This window comes from Astatotilapia calliptera, chromosome 20, assembly GCF_900246225.1.
Source record: "Astatotilapia calliptera chromosome 20, fAstCal1.2, whole genome shotgun sequence".
Lineage (NCBI taxonomy): Eukaryota > Metazoa > Chordata > Actinopteri > Cichliformes > Cichlidae > Astatotilapia > Astatotilapia calliptera.
This window is the reverse complement of record NC_039321.1, coordinates 10,517,422-10,533,328: the sequence shown is the minus strand read 5'-3', so window position 1 is coordinate 10,533,328 and position 15,907 is coordinate 10,517,422. Positions and strand designations below refer to the sequence as shown.

Below are 15,907 nucleotides of genomic sequence, written 5' to 3'. Positions count from 1 at the left end.
GTCACCGAGTCACTTTATGTCAAGCCTATTCAAATGGCGGCCCGCGGGCCAAATGCGGCCCAGAAGCAACCTGCGAGTGGCCCTGCCTGTTGTCCTGGCAGAAACACAGAGAAAACGCAAAAAATTTATTCATTAGTTAATTTAAAAATTTTTAAAAATTCCTACAGCGTAGTGTAGACTGTGAATGCAACACTCCTAGCAGCCTAGCAATATTTAACCCACAATGCACCGTGATGTAAACATATTAAACAATCATTGTAATATATGATGCGACAACAGCATGTCTTTCTCACTCCTAAAGCGCAAAATGAAACTGACAATGAAAACTGTCGGTTTAACCCTGCCTGGACTGACAAATGCTTATTCATTTTACCGAGTTTAATAATCTTACAACCGGAGTTGTACTACCATGGTGAGGGTCCTGTACAGCCCAAGAGAGAGCTGCAGCATCTTCCCTTCCTGCTTCTTGGCGAAGAAAAAAAGACCTTTCACAGATTCTGAAACGGTGAAATACTGCATGCTGGCCGTGGTGGATGCGGTGAAAAGTGATGAATAAATTAAAGTAAGTGTGACATCTGCTATTAAAAACGTACCCCTGTAGGACAGTTCAAATATTCGTAGAGTTGAAGTTCTGGCGTCAGACGAGTTTGAAATGCTGTTAGATGACCTGAAGAAAACTGATGTCTATAGCAGGAGATCACAGACAGAACTGATAGTGCACAGTTGTGCGTATATGTCCGTTTTTTGGATGGGAAATTGCTCGGCTTACTACCGTTAGAGGGACACACAGCTGGCGAAATAATGTTTGAGAAGATTTTGCGCTTTTTTTGAGGAAAATGGTTTGGATATGAAGCGTGTCTGTATACTTGTGACGGATGGGGCTCCATCCATGGCAGGAAAAGTGAGTGGTCAGCGAAATATTTATTTTAATTTGAAAGGGAATTATCAAAATGTTTTTTTGTTGTTATTATTATTATTTCAAATGTGCAAAAAATAGTTTAGTTATGGCCCCCTTTTTTTAAATGGACCTTTTGGTGTGCATTTGTGAGAGGTCACCAGATTTACAGGGGAAAAGGAATAAAAAAATTACTTGGTTTTCAATACAGTTGTGTGGGTTTGAAATTGATCATGATCTGCTGCTTACTGGCTTCAAAAAAAAAATATCTGGCCCAGATAAATTCCTCGGTTTGAAAATCTGCCCCAAATAACTTCGTAGTTGAATAGCCATGCTTTATGTAATTCGAGGCTTCATTCGCTTCATCGCAATTTGCTCCGCCCCCTACTTGTCATCCAAGTACTTGGCACGTGCATCAAGCTGTCTGCAAGTAGCGAGTTATAGACCGGAAGCAGAATGTGTTGCATATTTTTTAAATACGTATCAAGAAGATCTTCTTCATTTATTTAATTATTAACCAATACTTTAGCAGTACTCTTTATAAGGGATTATTGATCTATAAAATTTAACAGGGAATTAGTGAGCGTATCAGAAAAACAGGAATAAAATTGTTGTTGTTTTTTCAGTCATCTTTAGTCATTGGATACTTTTATAATTCAACATCATAATCTTTTGGTGTATAAGTGTCTGAGTTATGGGCTTCTGGTTTTGTTCTGTATTCAGAGTCTGCTGTCATAAAGACCCAGAACTTTATGGAAATACTTTTTGAGGTAAACACAGATATGTCAGGCTCAAAAGTGGCCCAAATGTGCCATTCCTATAAGTCAAACTTGACCCTGAGTGATATTCTCGATTCGGGTCAATATTAGGTCAGCTACAAGTCTGCCATACAGTACAAGCCAGATGTCAGAGATATCAGGTGTTTTATAACATTTATCTCCAAAAGTTGATTCTGTTCATCTGGACGTAGCGTTTTGTGGGAGAAACGTTTCGTCACTCATCCAAGTGACTTCTTCAGTCTCAGCTGACTGCAGGTTTCCCCAATCTCAGTGGTTGTTGATCAATGGTCATGAGAATTTGCATAATTAAGATTAAGGAACTGACCTCCCAGCCCATTGTTCCTTCAGTGTGCTGGTTTCAGTCATTATGCAAATGTACTGTTTATAAGATTGGGGAAACCTACAGTCAGTTGAGACTGAAGAAGTCACTTGGATGAGTGACGAAACGCTACGTCCAGATGAACAGAATCAACTTTTGGAGATTTACTTACGTGGATGATTGAGCATACATCAAGACCTTCTAACATTTGGTTATAGCAGACCCAGATGGCACTTGCCATCACATATACCAAACCCAGTTCATAACTTCTGGGCCTCATGTGGAGAACACCATAGACTTTTAGCCCAAATAATAATTTAGCAGTGCCAATACTGATCAGTCAGTAATAAAAAATAGCCCAGATTAGATGGGGAATGGAAATGTGGAACGATAATAGTTTTGGGGGGATCTTTGCTTTTGCTTTTTGGTTATGCCACCCAAAAAGCAGGGTGTTAAGATGGGTTTTATGCTGCAATATCCCATTAAAATGGCATACTGAAAACATTATTTGGACACACAAATTTTGTTTTCACATGAAGAGCAATTTAAAAAAAATCACTATAGCTGAGCATAATATAATTTATCTTTAAGAGAAAACAATCAGTCATAACGTCTTGGTCGGTCAGCCATGTGAACAAAACAGTCTTATTTTGAAAGGAATCCCCGGAAGCGCTGTTAGTGTTTCGCTATGTTTTGTGGCTCCCTGGGGAAAGTCAAAACCCCGGCATTTTTCACTTCTCTCGTGTCTTCTCTGCACAGTTGTCAGATCAGCTGCAGTAGTCGACGGGAGAACGGCTATCGGCTACAATTTGTCGTGCCTTAACTTGCGCATCTAAAGCGAAAAGGTGCCAGTTTGTTAGCTCACCATGGAGAACCGAAAGCGACCATTAGCAGCGGTTTCAAGCCCAGACGATAGCTTCAAAACGCCGGAAAAGAAAGTGTCAGTGGTCCGGGTGTCGGATTCGGACTACATGCAGTGGGGAGTGGAGGAAATGTGCCGGTACCTGCAAAGAGAAGGTCTTGGAGAATGGGTGGACACATTCAAGGGTTGGTTTTCTGCTTTTGCTATCTTAAATTAGGCGCTCGAAGCTAAATGTTATTAGCGCTAATCTGCGGACTTCTGTTTTTATTGTAACATCTAAGCTAACATTGAAACTGTTGTGTTATACAGCACAAAAAATCACAGGTGTCGGGCTTCGGGATCTCAGGGATGCTGACCTGGAGAAGATTGGCGTAAAGTAAGTGCGTCCTCTGTAAAACTTGGGTTGGGCGTGTGGACTGGGGGAAGTCTGGTGTCCTGCCAAAAAGCAATTTCCGGTTTCTTTGCCAGAAAACGATTACCAATATTTAAACCACTGTAAACTACACGCTGAACTGTAAGCTGTCACATACATACGTACATGCATACATTTTGACTCAGAGAGAGCATCCCTGTCACAGGGTACAAGCTGACTTTTACATATCGTTCATGTCATTGAGATTTAAAATGTCTCTTTCAAAAGCGATCTGGCTGACAGGGCTGTATAAATTGCAAGAAATAAAACAAAGCACGTATATTAATATATTTAAAAGTACTGGGTTGGATTACCGTGTGGAACTTAAAGTAGGTACAATAATGCAGTCATAACAAAACTTGCAAAAATGGTAATTTCAACATTTTCATATAACCCTTCGTAAATCTTCTTACTACAGGCTATTTATCAATATAGTCAAAGTTATTGGACCTAAAACAAATGCATAGAAACATCAGCAATCAGTTTGTGTCACAGGTGGTTAATCCATTAAAGAGAGCAGTGCACACCTGTAGTGTCAAAGAAGGGCAATTTGGTGTGTATGTACAGCACCCATAAAAAAAAACACCAGAGCCAGGCTCAGGGAGGAGCAGCCATTTGCTGCGGTATAACTAAGGTAGGATTCAGGATCACCTGATCCAGGCCGAACTATGAGCTTTATCAAGTCTCATCTTAAAAGAAGAGACTGAGAAGAGTGTCTGTTTCCTGAACCCAAAGTGGAACTGGTTCCACAGGTGAGAACTCAAAAACTGAATTCCTTGCCTCCCGTTCTGCTTCTGTTTTCACAGCAACCTGGTGGACTAGTTTTTCAGCATCACTCTAACACAGGACGTTTCTAATTTTATCAATATTACGCAAGACATTTTATGCATCTCACCAGATATTCCTGCAACTTTTTCACTTTTATTTCTACCTCTTCTTTTTCTATTTTATTCTTCCAAGGTGTCTGGGTGACCGTCTGCGGATCCTAAACAGCCTCAGGAAGCTGTGGCAGATTGAAACTGAGCCAAGCAAGGTAACAGTTGTTTCACTGTTTTGTGCGCTTTCATCGCTGTGGAGATAAGTAACGCACAATTTGGGAAACGGAAACGTGGAGCACTGCAACCCTGATTTGGATAAGCTGTTAGGAAATGTGGCATAACACCACAGTCTCTGAATGAAAGACATTCTCTGTCCTCACTGGCAGAAGGACCTACCTGATACCTAAGAAAAATTTAGAACTTTTTAAATTAACCAAATTCCTGTCACTCTGCAGCCATATTGATAACACCTCTTTTGCCATTTTTTCAGGCAGGAAATGTTAAGAATTAATTGCTGTATTTCAGTCAAACCATAAAAGATTAAAATTGAAGATGTGTGCTGAAAACAGGGTTTCAGAAAGTCTTTTTGGTTCTGGAAGTCATCTACATTTGGACTATATAAATATATCCATTGGTAATCATAAGGTTTTTTGTCTGATTGTTCACGCTACAAATAAAATGTGACAGCAAACGCGCTCTAGTGTGAACCGTTCACGACCCTCAAAGCGGCCCGCATGCACAAAAGAAGACGTCACACACAACGTGTTCTGTTTACACCCAGACCAACAGTATTGTTTGACTGATGGCCCACTTGTTTCAGACTTTACGTTTCCCAATTTTGCTTGAAGTTATAAAGTTATTTTGTTATTTACATATGGCCTAATAATCATCCTTATTGCTGTTTTAGAGGAGCGGTGCTACAAAGGATAGTTGCAGATTTCTGTCAGAATCTGCAGATTATACAGTACAAATAAAATGTTCACGTTTCTCCAACGTTGTCTTCCCAACAGTTTCACTAACATCTACACTGGATGGCCAGGAAGCGTTCACGATGTCTTCTCCAGCGCTGATAATTGGCGTCTGTCTTGTGTCAGTGACGTAAAAGACGGATTTAATGGGACATGACAGTTCAAACAGCAGTCGCTTTCTAAAACATCAGATATGTATCGGATTCAGCACCACATACAAAAGTGACCTAGATCGGATTTGAAAATATCGGATGTGTGCTGTTCACACTGTCATACCATGATCGGATATGGGTCGCATAGGGTCAAAAAAGTCAGATTTGATGCGCTTTCGCCTGCAGTGTGAACGTAGCCAAAGAAATGTTTGCCAACATTTCCACTGAAGTGTAAACTGAGCATATTTGCACACTGCTGTGTTGAATATACTGTATGTACGGCCACATAAATGTCTTTTGTGGTGGTATACTCATACTGTTTGTTATTGTTTGTGCTTCCAGGTGTTTAACGATCCTATCCACGGGCATGTGGCGTTACACCCGCTTCTCATCAAAATCATCGACACACCTCAGTTCCAAAGATTGCGAAACATCAAGCAGCTAGGAGGGACCTACCTTGTCTTTCCCGGAGCGTCCCACAACCGATTCGAACATTCGCTTGGGTATGTTTTTAGTTCAACAGACTGGTTATTGAGAAGTGTTAAACTGATCTTGTTTTGCTGTTAACTACACATAAAGCTGTAAAATCATACCGAAGAGCATATCCTTCTCTCTAATATAATAGTATTAGAGTTTTATCACAGGTCACACAGAAAAATTAGCTCCAAGTTTATTTTACAGTGACAAACAACCTATTCATCCCTGCCTGCCTCATGGCTAATAACAGCTTTCTGTTATACTGGCAAATATGGGTATGGCAGAAAATAAGTGGAATAACAACACGCAAAGTCAACATTTCAATGACTGTTAAACATAGATGTGTTGCACATTTTTAAACCTTGCCAACCTTTTTTTTTTTTTTTTTCAGATAAACTCATTGCTTGAAACACCTGAAATTGCTAAACTAAAAGTGAAATTTATCACATAATCAAGTTTCACTGTGTATCTTGTTTGAAATTAGCGATTTTGTTTTGTCCTGGCACAGTGTGGGTTACTTGGCTGGACGGCTTGTAAAAGCTCTAAACGAGAGGCAGCCGGAGCTCCTTATCTCTCGCAGAGACATCTTGTGCGTGCAGATCGCTGGGCTGTGCCACGACCTGGGTAAGTGGTGTTATAAAAGAAACTTATTAAAACGTGTCACATGATACTGATGTAAATTAAAATGGACTAAAGGCAATTTGCTCAACCAATGCTGCGTTTACCGTGATTACTTACTGGGTCTCAGCACAAGTTAAAATAAAAGTGAAGCTGTGTTATTTTATTCTTATCATCTGTTTACCAGACCGCAGTGGAGCAAAGTTAACACAAACACATTATGTACTTTTCCCTTCCTAGGACATGGGCCATTTTCCCACATGTTCGATGGTGTGTTCATCCCCAAAGCACGTCCTGGTATAACCTGGAAGGTACTGAACTCTGTGGCACAAATGTTAAATGAAAACAGCAGTTAAGGAGAACACACAAGGTCGCATACAGGGCAGTATCAGCCACACAGGGAGTCGCAGTAGTTCAGCACCACTTTATTCTGAGTAACCCAAAATAAAAATATATAATTACATATTTTTGTAGCTCCACTTTTTCTCAGTAGCAGCGTGGAGCCTCTCAATGTCCTCAGTTTCATTTTCCCTGAAACTACTCTTGCATTGTTGACATGTTGTTTTCTTGAGGTTTTAGCTGCTGCAGTGAGTCTTAATAAAGCTATTTGGCAAACAAAGAAATGAGAATCGGCACCAGTGAGTCACATCTACAACCTACTTGCCAGAACTTGCATTTAAGCATGCAAGAAAAAATACTTTTTTTTTTCAAAAGCCATCATACTTGACCTGAAGTCCTGAAGCTAGTTATAATTTCTAAAGGAAATAATGTTTCTGTTTCTGAGTTGTTTAAAATTAGGAAGTTACTGCTTTAACAAGATGTTTTTAAAAATAAAACCACACTGGATCTGACTTTTTCCAGACAGATGATGACTACTGTCTGGAAAACAGGCGATCTTTGTTGTGGCTCTTTTGGGAAGTTACAGGAAAAGCCTCGAGTTGTCTAAGTCATCTCACTTTGGAGGATAATGAAGCTTGAGTGCTATTGTGTAAATAATTTCACTGCTACCTAAAGACATCCAGCTAATGTTAACATTTAATTGGTGATGTAGGCTTTTAAAATGCCTACCTGCTCAACTCCCTTCATTCTATCGATAGTTGAAACTGTTTTTTAAAATCAAATCATAGTTCTGAAAATTATTTCCACTTGACTTTACAGTGAAGATCAATTTGCAGCAGTTGCTGGCGATTTTTGTTTACAGAAGCTCTTTATTGGCAATTATAACAACTGCGGGTCAAGACCTAAGCACAAAGCATTATCTGATTTGAAACTTTCTCAGTTAATGGCAAAGATAGCGATTGTAGTGTTCAGACTGATAAGGAGAGCTGATAAGAACACTAAGCACACGGTCATTGTGTACGTTATGACCACAGGCATGCTGTCTGGCAAACGTGAGAGATAAGACGAGCTTTCACGGTTGTTTCCTGTCATGTTTATTCTGAAGTCAGCACTTTCAAGTCACTGATAGTTCAATCTACTGTGTATCTCCCAGCATGAGACTGCCTCTCTCTCCATGTTTGACTACCTGGTGGAGGCCAACGGGCTGAGGCCTGTGATGGAGGAGCACGGGCTGGTGCTGCCTGAGGACCTGGACTTCATTAAGGAGCAGATTGCTGGACCATTAGACAAAACAGCAGCTAAGGGCAAAAAGGTACCTATCAGTTATTCCTGAATGGAACATGTCAGTAACTTCAACGCTCCACTGTCGGATATGTGATTTCTGTATGAAGTAAACCAGGATTTAGAGCCCTGCTTTAAATCTACACTTTAGTCTGTATGTATATTTACACGCTGGTGTGTGTGTCTGCAATGCATTGTTATACCATCACAGGTGAAACTGTGTCTTTATGTTGAGACTTCTGTTAGAGTTTCTCTATATTGGGCACATCAGACTACAGTGTAGGCTGAAGGTTTAGACTAATCCAAAATCTTCAGGTTCAAAAAAACCTTGTTGAAGTTTAGTTTTTTATATTTAACCTTAACTTTTTTTTCTTAGATTCTTTAGATGAATTTACTTTGAAAATGTAATTATTGAAAGACAATTGGAAAGTCTCCTTTAGCATAAAGTGCAAGTTTATTAGGTTAACCATTAACCTGATTTGGTGCCATCACATTAATTGTGAACTTACACGACCTGTATAAAAGTTGTTTGTGTGTGTGTGTGTGTGTGTGTGTGTGTGTGTGTGTTTGGGGGGGTTTTGTTTTTTTTCCCCTAATGTTTTCCTCTGGTTGTTTGTTGTTTTTTTTGTCTGCTTGTATATTTTTTTGCATTTATTTTTGACACTATAAAAACCCAGCAGCTGGAAATTGAGGCAGATAACTGCCCTGTTTAATCACACTTCTGATATTATCAATCATCTCCACAGTGGCCGTATAAAGGCCGTCAAAAAGACAAGTCCTTCCTCTACGAAATCGTGGCCAACAAAAGGAATGGCATTGACGTAGATAAGTGGGACTATTTTGCAAGGTGGGGCTTATTGAGTTAGTGTTTTGTTTTAAAATGATTTCCCAGTTTGTATATTTTCTATTAGATTTAATTACCTATCTCCCTTATGTTTCTCTTTCTCCATCTTAACTCAGGGACTGTTACCACCTGGGCATCAATAACAACTTTGATTATAGCCGCTTCCTAAACTTTGCCAGGGTGTGTGAGGTGGACGGGCAGAAGCACATCTGCACTCGAGACAAGGTGCTAGATTTTGTTGCATCTGTTTGCTTACTTTAAGCAGCAGTTTGAGTTTTAAAAGATATTTGGTCACTAAAATACATCCGCTCCCTTCAACAGGAAGTGGGAAATCTATATGACATGTTCCACACCAGGAACTGTCTTCACAGAAGAGCCTACCAGCACAAAGTGTGCAACATCATAGAGACTATGTGAGTAGCTGATCCCTCTAATAGTTTTGCTTTGCTTCATGCTTTATATTCTCTAACTGTACACAGCAAAATGTCCTCACATGTAAAAATCTGTTGGACATGTTTCTCCAGGATCACAGAGGCTTTTTTAAAAGCAGACCCACACCTTCAGTTTGAAGGTAAAGATGGGAAGATGTTCACGCTCTCCACAGCCATTGATGACATGGTGGCCTACACCAAGCTAACAGGTGTGTATGAAGGGGTGTTGTTAGCTTATATTTGTAGTGCATCAGGACAAAAAACGAGGCAAGGTCAAGACTTCATCCCATCAAAAACTATCTGTATAAAAGAAAATTTAATTTCTTTTTCAGTCAAAACCTGTAACTTTCAAACTTGTGTTTCAAGTGACAGTATAGTAAAGGTGTTTATCGATATTGATAATCCAAGAAAATTCTGCTAAATTAAACATGATCAGTATTTATTACTTGTGCTTGTCATTACTTGTTAATAATCTGCAGAACTAGCTGGCTTCTTTTAAGTGTGCACCTGCAGGTTTAGTGACTACCAAGTTTTGGCAAACCCTCAGTAAATATTTTTATTCTCTCAGACAACCTTGATCTGTTTGTGCACTGTGTTAACTGCCTCTGTGATTAATGGTGAACTTGTGGAAATACCAGTTTGGTTTAAAGAACCTCGCTTTTAATATATGGAGAAAAAAAGAAACATTATGATTGGTGTTAAGGTACAATTTCTAATCAACTAATTAACTAACTAATAAACTCCAACCACTTATGCACTAAAATACAGTTTGTGTTGTGCTTGTCAAGTAACTCAGATGAGTAGAAAAGGACTAATTTGTGTTTCTGTGATAATCGTGTGCATGAGAGATTGAACCATAAAGCCACATTTTTATTGAAGGATCTTTTTAAATATTGAAATGATTTACTGACATTTTTGGTTCTTTATTTACCTGTACCCTGTTTGTTTGCCTGGTAGATAATGTGTTTGAACAAATACTCAACTCCTCCTCCCCCGAGCTTGCAGAGGCGAAACAGATCCTGCACAACATCGTCTGCCGGCGCCTCTACAAGTGTCTGGGCCAAACTACCTCAGAAACTTCCATACTTGTCACCCAGGTATTTTTTTTTCTTATAAAAGCAAAAGAATTAGCAACAAAGCATGCAAAAACTTAAAACAACTTTGCTCAATAAAATAATACATAACAAAATAGCTCAGAAAGGTTAAAAAATTGCCTTCAAAATTGAAAGTAAAATGCAAAAGATGGCAGGGGTGTTTGAGTAAATCAGAACCCCAGTAAAAAGGAGCAGGTTTAGCACGTTTATTGGCCCGACGAGGTTCTCCCACCTTTGTTTTCTCTCAACAAACAAATTTTATAATAGAAAAAAATATTGAAAATGACGCACTTGCTTTCAGTGTTATTTGTGATTGAGCTCCAGCCTCTACTCTACACACACGCAGAGGAATGAAAAGAGGCTGCATCCAAGTGAAGTAAAAGTTGAGCTGAAGTTAGTAATTAATTAAACTCCTTGTGGTTAAAAAAGCCAAAAGACTTAATTTTAAGTTCAGACTGAGCTTAAATGTGGAGGAAGGTGATCTTTTCACTTGTTTCCATTGATAATGAGCATGTTCTGCAAAGCAACAGCACAAATGATGTAAGAAGACACTAAAACAACAACCGTGTATGCAGTTTGTAACAATCTTCATACTTTGCAGACTAACAGCAGCCGTCTTTCTGTCTCATCACTGCAGCATGCAAGGAGAAAGCATGAACTCCTCCTAATTTAACTTCCTAATTATCTTTGCACTTTGAGATGATGGTGATGAGGGGACATTATGTGTCCTGAAAGTAAAGACATAATGTTTCAGTTAATACTGAAATGAACGTAATCTGACAGCTGATAACGTGAGTTGCAGTCCGAGCTTTCCCGGTTGCTTGTTTTGTGCAATCAAGAAATAAAACAAAACAACAAAACACAGAGAGATTCTCTGTTCACTGACGCATACAGAAAAGAAAATGATCAGTACTGAAGTTTCAGCCAAATGTTGACATTTTGCAGTTCGCTAATTAAAAAAAGAAATGGAAAACTCTGCCTGTTATGTTTCTGCTGTTTTGCCAAATGGATTTGATATGAGAAATTGCTCATTCTGTGGTTCTGTGTTTGTTAGTGTTTTTTTATTTTATTTACATGCTATATAGAATTTCAGTTATTTATAATATGTAACAAAAAAAAATATGATACAATGATATATCTGTTAACTCTGCAATTTCTTGCTGTTTACAAGGAGACGATCAAGAGCTTGGAAGCTGACCTGGCCCGATCCATCCCTCAGAGCGGCACCCAGGACGTCAATCTACAGCCAGAGGACTTCGTAGTTAGTGTGAGTTTTTAATTAATGTTAATATTTATCATATAATTTGCTCATGGCCTTAAAACTGGGAGATTCTTTTTAATATGGATATGCTTTTGTTGCTTGTCATTGGATTTAGTTATATTTGGAGTCAGGGTGTTGCCTGTACTTTTGGGGCTTTAGGCTCTTCACGATGTAATACTTTGTCTGTTTTAGGTTATTGTCATGGATTATGGGATGAAGGAGAAGAACCCCATCAACAATGTGCGTTTCTATTGCAAGAACGACATGACTAAAGCCATCCAGATACGCAAGAATCAGGTCAGAAGTAAAGCAAGATGCGAAAAATTCAATTTTTGAATATATGAGCACGTTTCCTTTGGTTTTTCATTTATTCTTCTTTTAAAAAAACAGTGTCTCTTTCCCTCTGCCTCTGTAATTTGTGGCTGCTGTTGTTCTTGTCAGGTGTCTAAACTTCTTCCAGAGCAGTTTGTTGAGCAGCTGATCAGGGTCTACTGTAAGAAGACAGATGATAAGACTTTGGAGGCTGCCAAGAAGCACTTTGTTCAGTGGTGCATGGACAGGAACTTCTCAAAGCCTCAGGTACTGTTTATCTGCTGCACTGTAAAGAATTGCAGTTGAATGCAGCGACAGTGGTTAAAATATTGAATGGAGTCACATAATGAATAGGTCTGTGTTGTTACCTCTCTGCCACGCCTTGCAGCCTTGCAGTGGTAATGCAAGAGTCTATGTGGATTGCATGGGCTTAAGTGCTAATTGCTTTTATCCATATGTTATTATGTGTGGATAAAGGCATGTGTAACAGTTGTCCTCTCCTTGCTGCAGTCATACAGTTTATCTCCAAGTTTCAGCTGCAATTATCTGGTGCTTTAAATTCTAAAAAGAGGCCATTAGTAGCATGTTATATCTGCAGAGTGTGCAGGTAAGTTATGTTAGATTATTAGCTGATTCAGTCAAGCTATAATAGATGTTTTTAACATTTGTATCAAGTGTTTACATTCACAGAGCTTTATACGTCCCACATAACTGTTTAGCTGCAACAGTGTGCTTTTTGTTTTCTGGCTTTGGGACACTGATCCAGCTCTGCACCCTCTCCAGGAAACTTGGAGAGGCATGTTCTTTGTGGACTTGGAAAAGGCTTGGTGTATCCTCCCACAGTGTGCCCTGTGGGAGTGTATATCGGGCCCATAAGGGCACAAGACTTGTTCACTGAGGGCGTAGAACTCTGTCAGACCTTCTTTTTGTCACATATTCTGTTCATCGCTCTTATGGACAGAATTTCTTGGCTGTGCCTAGAAAGTGTGTCCATAAAACACTGGAAAGCTTTCCAGTGTGGTGGCCTCAGGATGGAAGTCAGAGAGCTGCTTCTCTACTCCTCCATGACAAAAGGAGCCAATTAAAAAAATAAAATTGTACACAGAACTTTTAAAAGACTGTGTGGTTTGCTTGTAGGTTAGATATAATGCCACTTCTGTTTTTTAACATAATGAACATACAGCTCATTGGCATTCGTGTTTACGAAGTATTGTGTATGAATTTGAAACCGATATGCTGTTAAATCCGGAATAAGTAGCATCACTTAACAGTCGAATTCCCTCTCGTGACTTGCATATCGTTCCTTCCACTGCAGCTGGCAGCTCTTCATACACTGTACCAATAGCAAACAAAAGCCCTTTTCATGAAGGATTATTATTTCCAGGGTTGGTCATGTGACTTAGAAATGTTTTGTCACATATTTGAGCTTGTGATTCCTGTAAAAAACAAAAACAAAAAAGTCTCCATGCTTTGAAAGGACCAAAACCTCAATTTGCATCCTGAATATTTTCCAAAAACCAATATATTCTAAAACAAACTCCCTAATTTTGTTATTCAATATACTCAAAATGGTGATAAAGACAATCTGAAACCTTGTGGAGGGAAAACAAAGAGCACAAATAGCTGAGATGCCATCTGAGAGTTATATGGTTGGGAATTTGTGGTGCAGTTTGTACAGAAGAAGTAACAAACATGTAAATAAGGCTAAACCTGGTGACGAAATGATGAAGAGCTTGGATTTAGCAGCTAAAAAGCCAAATATACAGACAAAAAAAATCGAGTAGAAATGTAAATACTGAGTTTACACTTGCCACGTGGCCAGAAACTGCACTATAGAGGATCTATAAAACTGCTCTGTGACTGCTAGATGATTTAGTAATCAGCTGTTTTCTAAGCAGCAAGCTGAAGTAAATAAAAGGTGCTCACAGCTGGCTCAGACCCTGAACAACCAGGCAAACATCTCCCCATATTAGAAAGGACATAGAGGGTAAACACTAATCTTTTGTTGCTGAAGAGAAAGCAACTGTTTGACAGCACTTCCACCGACTAACAGCAGAGAGACATTTTCTCTGTGCATTAAAGGAAGTGACAGATCGAGATATTTTAGTTTTACTTTACATCTAGTATCAGTACTAATCATATAGAACATGCTCTGAGGCCTTGTTACTTTAGCATTTTTGCATAATTTAAAAAGGCATAAGTTGCTTGCTGCTCCTGTCTTTTGCTTAAAGACTGTAAGTCAATGTCCTAGAAAGGAAGAATTGTCTTCCAGATCCTTCAATTCCTGCAATCACTTGTTTATTTCCACCACTTGTCTCAACATCAGTATCTTTTGTTTCTGTTCTCACGCAGGATGGAGACATAATAGCCCCAGAGCTGACTCCTCTGAAACCCAGCTGGTCGAACATCAACGAGGATAGTGAAGAGGGCGCATCCACAGAAGCAAACTGTGTCAATTTAAATGGAAAAAAGACGGCCAAAACGAAGCTTTTCTAGTGAGAGAGGGAGATTTTACATATGGAGAAAGATCAGATGAAACAGTGTGCTATCTTTTTCTGTGAGGAGTGTGCTGATGAACACAGCAAGTTGTTTTATATCAAAAAGGTTTCAAATATTCAAAAAGAGAAGAAGCATAGATGTCTTTCAGAACTTCTCAGGGTTTTTTGTTTGTTTGTTTTTTGGTTCGGTTTTGTTTGTGAATATGGTTTTAATTTAGACTTCTCTGGGGGGGAAATGTCTTATCATGTCATTAGATACCAAATGATGAATCAGGTCAGTTCAAATGTTACACAGACTACATTTCAGGGCAGTATATCTTATAGCTGGGATTTAGGTATTTTATTCAGCTTCAGCTAAAGTTTGAGGCTGTTTTCAGAACTCAGGCTTTCACGCACAAAATGTTACATATGAATCTGTGATGATATTTAAAGTGAGCATTTGCTTTTACTCTTGGGGTGGTTTGGAGAGTTGGTTTGACTTTTGTTTTGTGGTGTTTTATTTATTCTCCTTATTGTATCTCAGATTGCTCACTGTCATCTTCACCTCAAAGTTCAGTGCGACATTTTATTGGTAATGTGTTTGGGACGCCTTTTAAAATGATTCTTCTCTTGCCACGATATGGGGCATCATCATCAGATTTTTGCTGTGTTTAAAAATACATGTATTTTTAAAACAATCAAAATGATGGAGATAATCCTGTCAGAATAAATACTTTCATTCAACCATGTCCTTCTGTATGAAATTTTTATTGAACAGTAGAGGGCAGCATGCTCCCAGTCATGGCAAGGCAAGGAGTTTAATAAGTAAATGGCAATTTTGTGGTGTGATGGATCCAGCTCAGTGTATGAGCATGCAAATCACATGTCAGATGGCTGGAGTGCAGCACCTGGGTTCAACTTCTCTCTCTATCCACACCCGTCTGTTTATTGACTAAAATTAAAGAAATAATAATTATATTTCCATACACATAAGCTTTATATTGTATTGAATTGAGTGCTGACTTGTGGATGTGGCAAAAATTGTTTTGCAATACATATGTAAATGTCAGGTGTGTTGTTTTTAAAAAAAAAAAAAAAAAAAACTTAGCCCAAACTGCAAAACATTTTAAGCCAAGAGTAACAAGTTAATATTTACCAATAAAAGCAGAATAAATGTTTAAGGAAGTCTAATGTTCCCATAACTAAACTAGGTTTTGTTTGCTGTCATATCTTCCTATCTCACAATAATTTAAAAAAATGTCTTTTATACATAAATTTAGTAGTCTAAAGCAGTGTAAGCATGGTAACTTAAGGAGGAACTTTATACATGTAGAACACCTTTGTGAGGAGCACGCTACAAACACTTTAGACATCATCAGTACTCCCAAGATCAGTACACACCTGTGTTTTTGTTTTTGTATTTTAAATTATACAGTAGACCAAATATGACAGAATTTTTCATTCATTTACAGAATTATAGTTTTTCAGATATTTCATTGCAAGCACAGCAAGGTCTGCAGTTTTTCAGTGTCGCTAAACAGATTTTGTTCTGAATAAAACAAACATGG

At 38.7% G+C, this 15,907-nt stretch overlaps 1 protein-coding gene across 1 annotated transcript; it reads left to right on the top strand.

Moving 5' to 3' along the window:
• The first annotated feature begins 2,684 nt into the window (after positions 1-2,684).
• Positions 2,685-15,088, top strand: LOC113013393 (deoxynucleoside triphosphate triphosphohydrolase SAMHD1-like). The gene is made up of 16 exons (XM_026154261.1): positions 2,685-3,040; positions 3,165-3,231; positions 4,228-4,300; positions 5,548-5,708; positions 6,191-6,306; positions 6,541-6,611; positions 7,793-7,951; positions 8,667-8,767; positions 8,881-8,989; positions 9,086-9,177; positions 9,289-9,404; positions 10,153-10,292; positions 11,461-11,556; positions 11,743-11,847; positions 11,992-12,129; positions 14,215-15,088. Exons 1-16 carry the CDS (start codon positions 2,860-2,862, stop codon positions 14,356-14,358), a joined length of 1,869 nt encoding a protein of 622 aa, XP_026010046.1. The 5' UTR covers positions 2,685-2,859; the 3' UTR covers positions 14,359-15,088.
• Positions 15,089-15,907: the final 819 nt, after the last annotated feature.

Excerpts from the sequence above, each read along its gene's own strand:
- LOC113013393 (XM_026154261.1), top strand. The coding sequence starts at position 2,860 with ATGGAGAACCGAAAGCGACCATTAGCAGCGGTTTCAAGCCCAGACGAT. Across the intron at positions 10,293-11,460 it reads CTTCCATACTTGTCACCCAG|GAGACGATCAAGAGCTTGGA; the intron begins GTATTTTTTTTT and ends GCTGTTTACAAG. Across the intron at positions 11,848-11,991 it reads TCCAGATACGCAAGAATCAG|GTGTCTAAACTTCTTCCAGA; the intron begins GTCAGAAGTAAA and ends TGTTCTTGTCAG.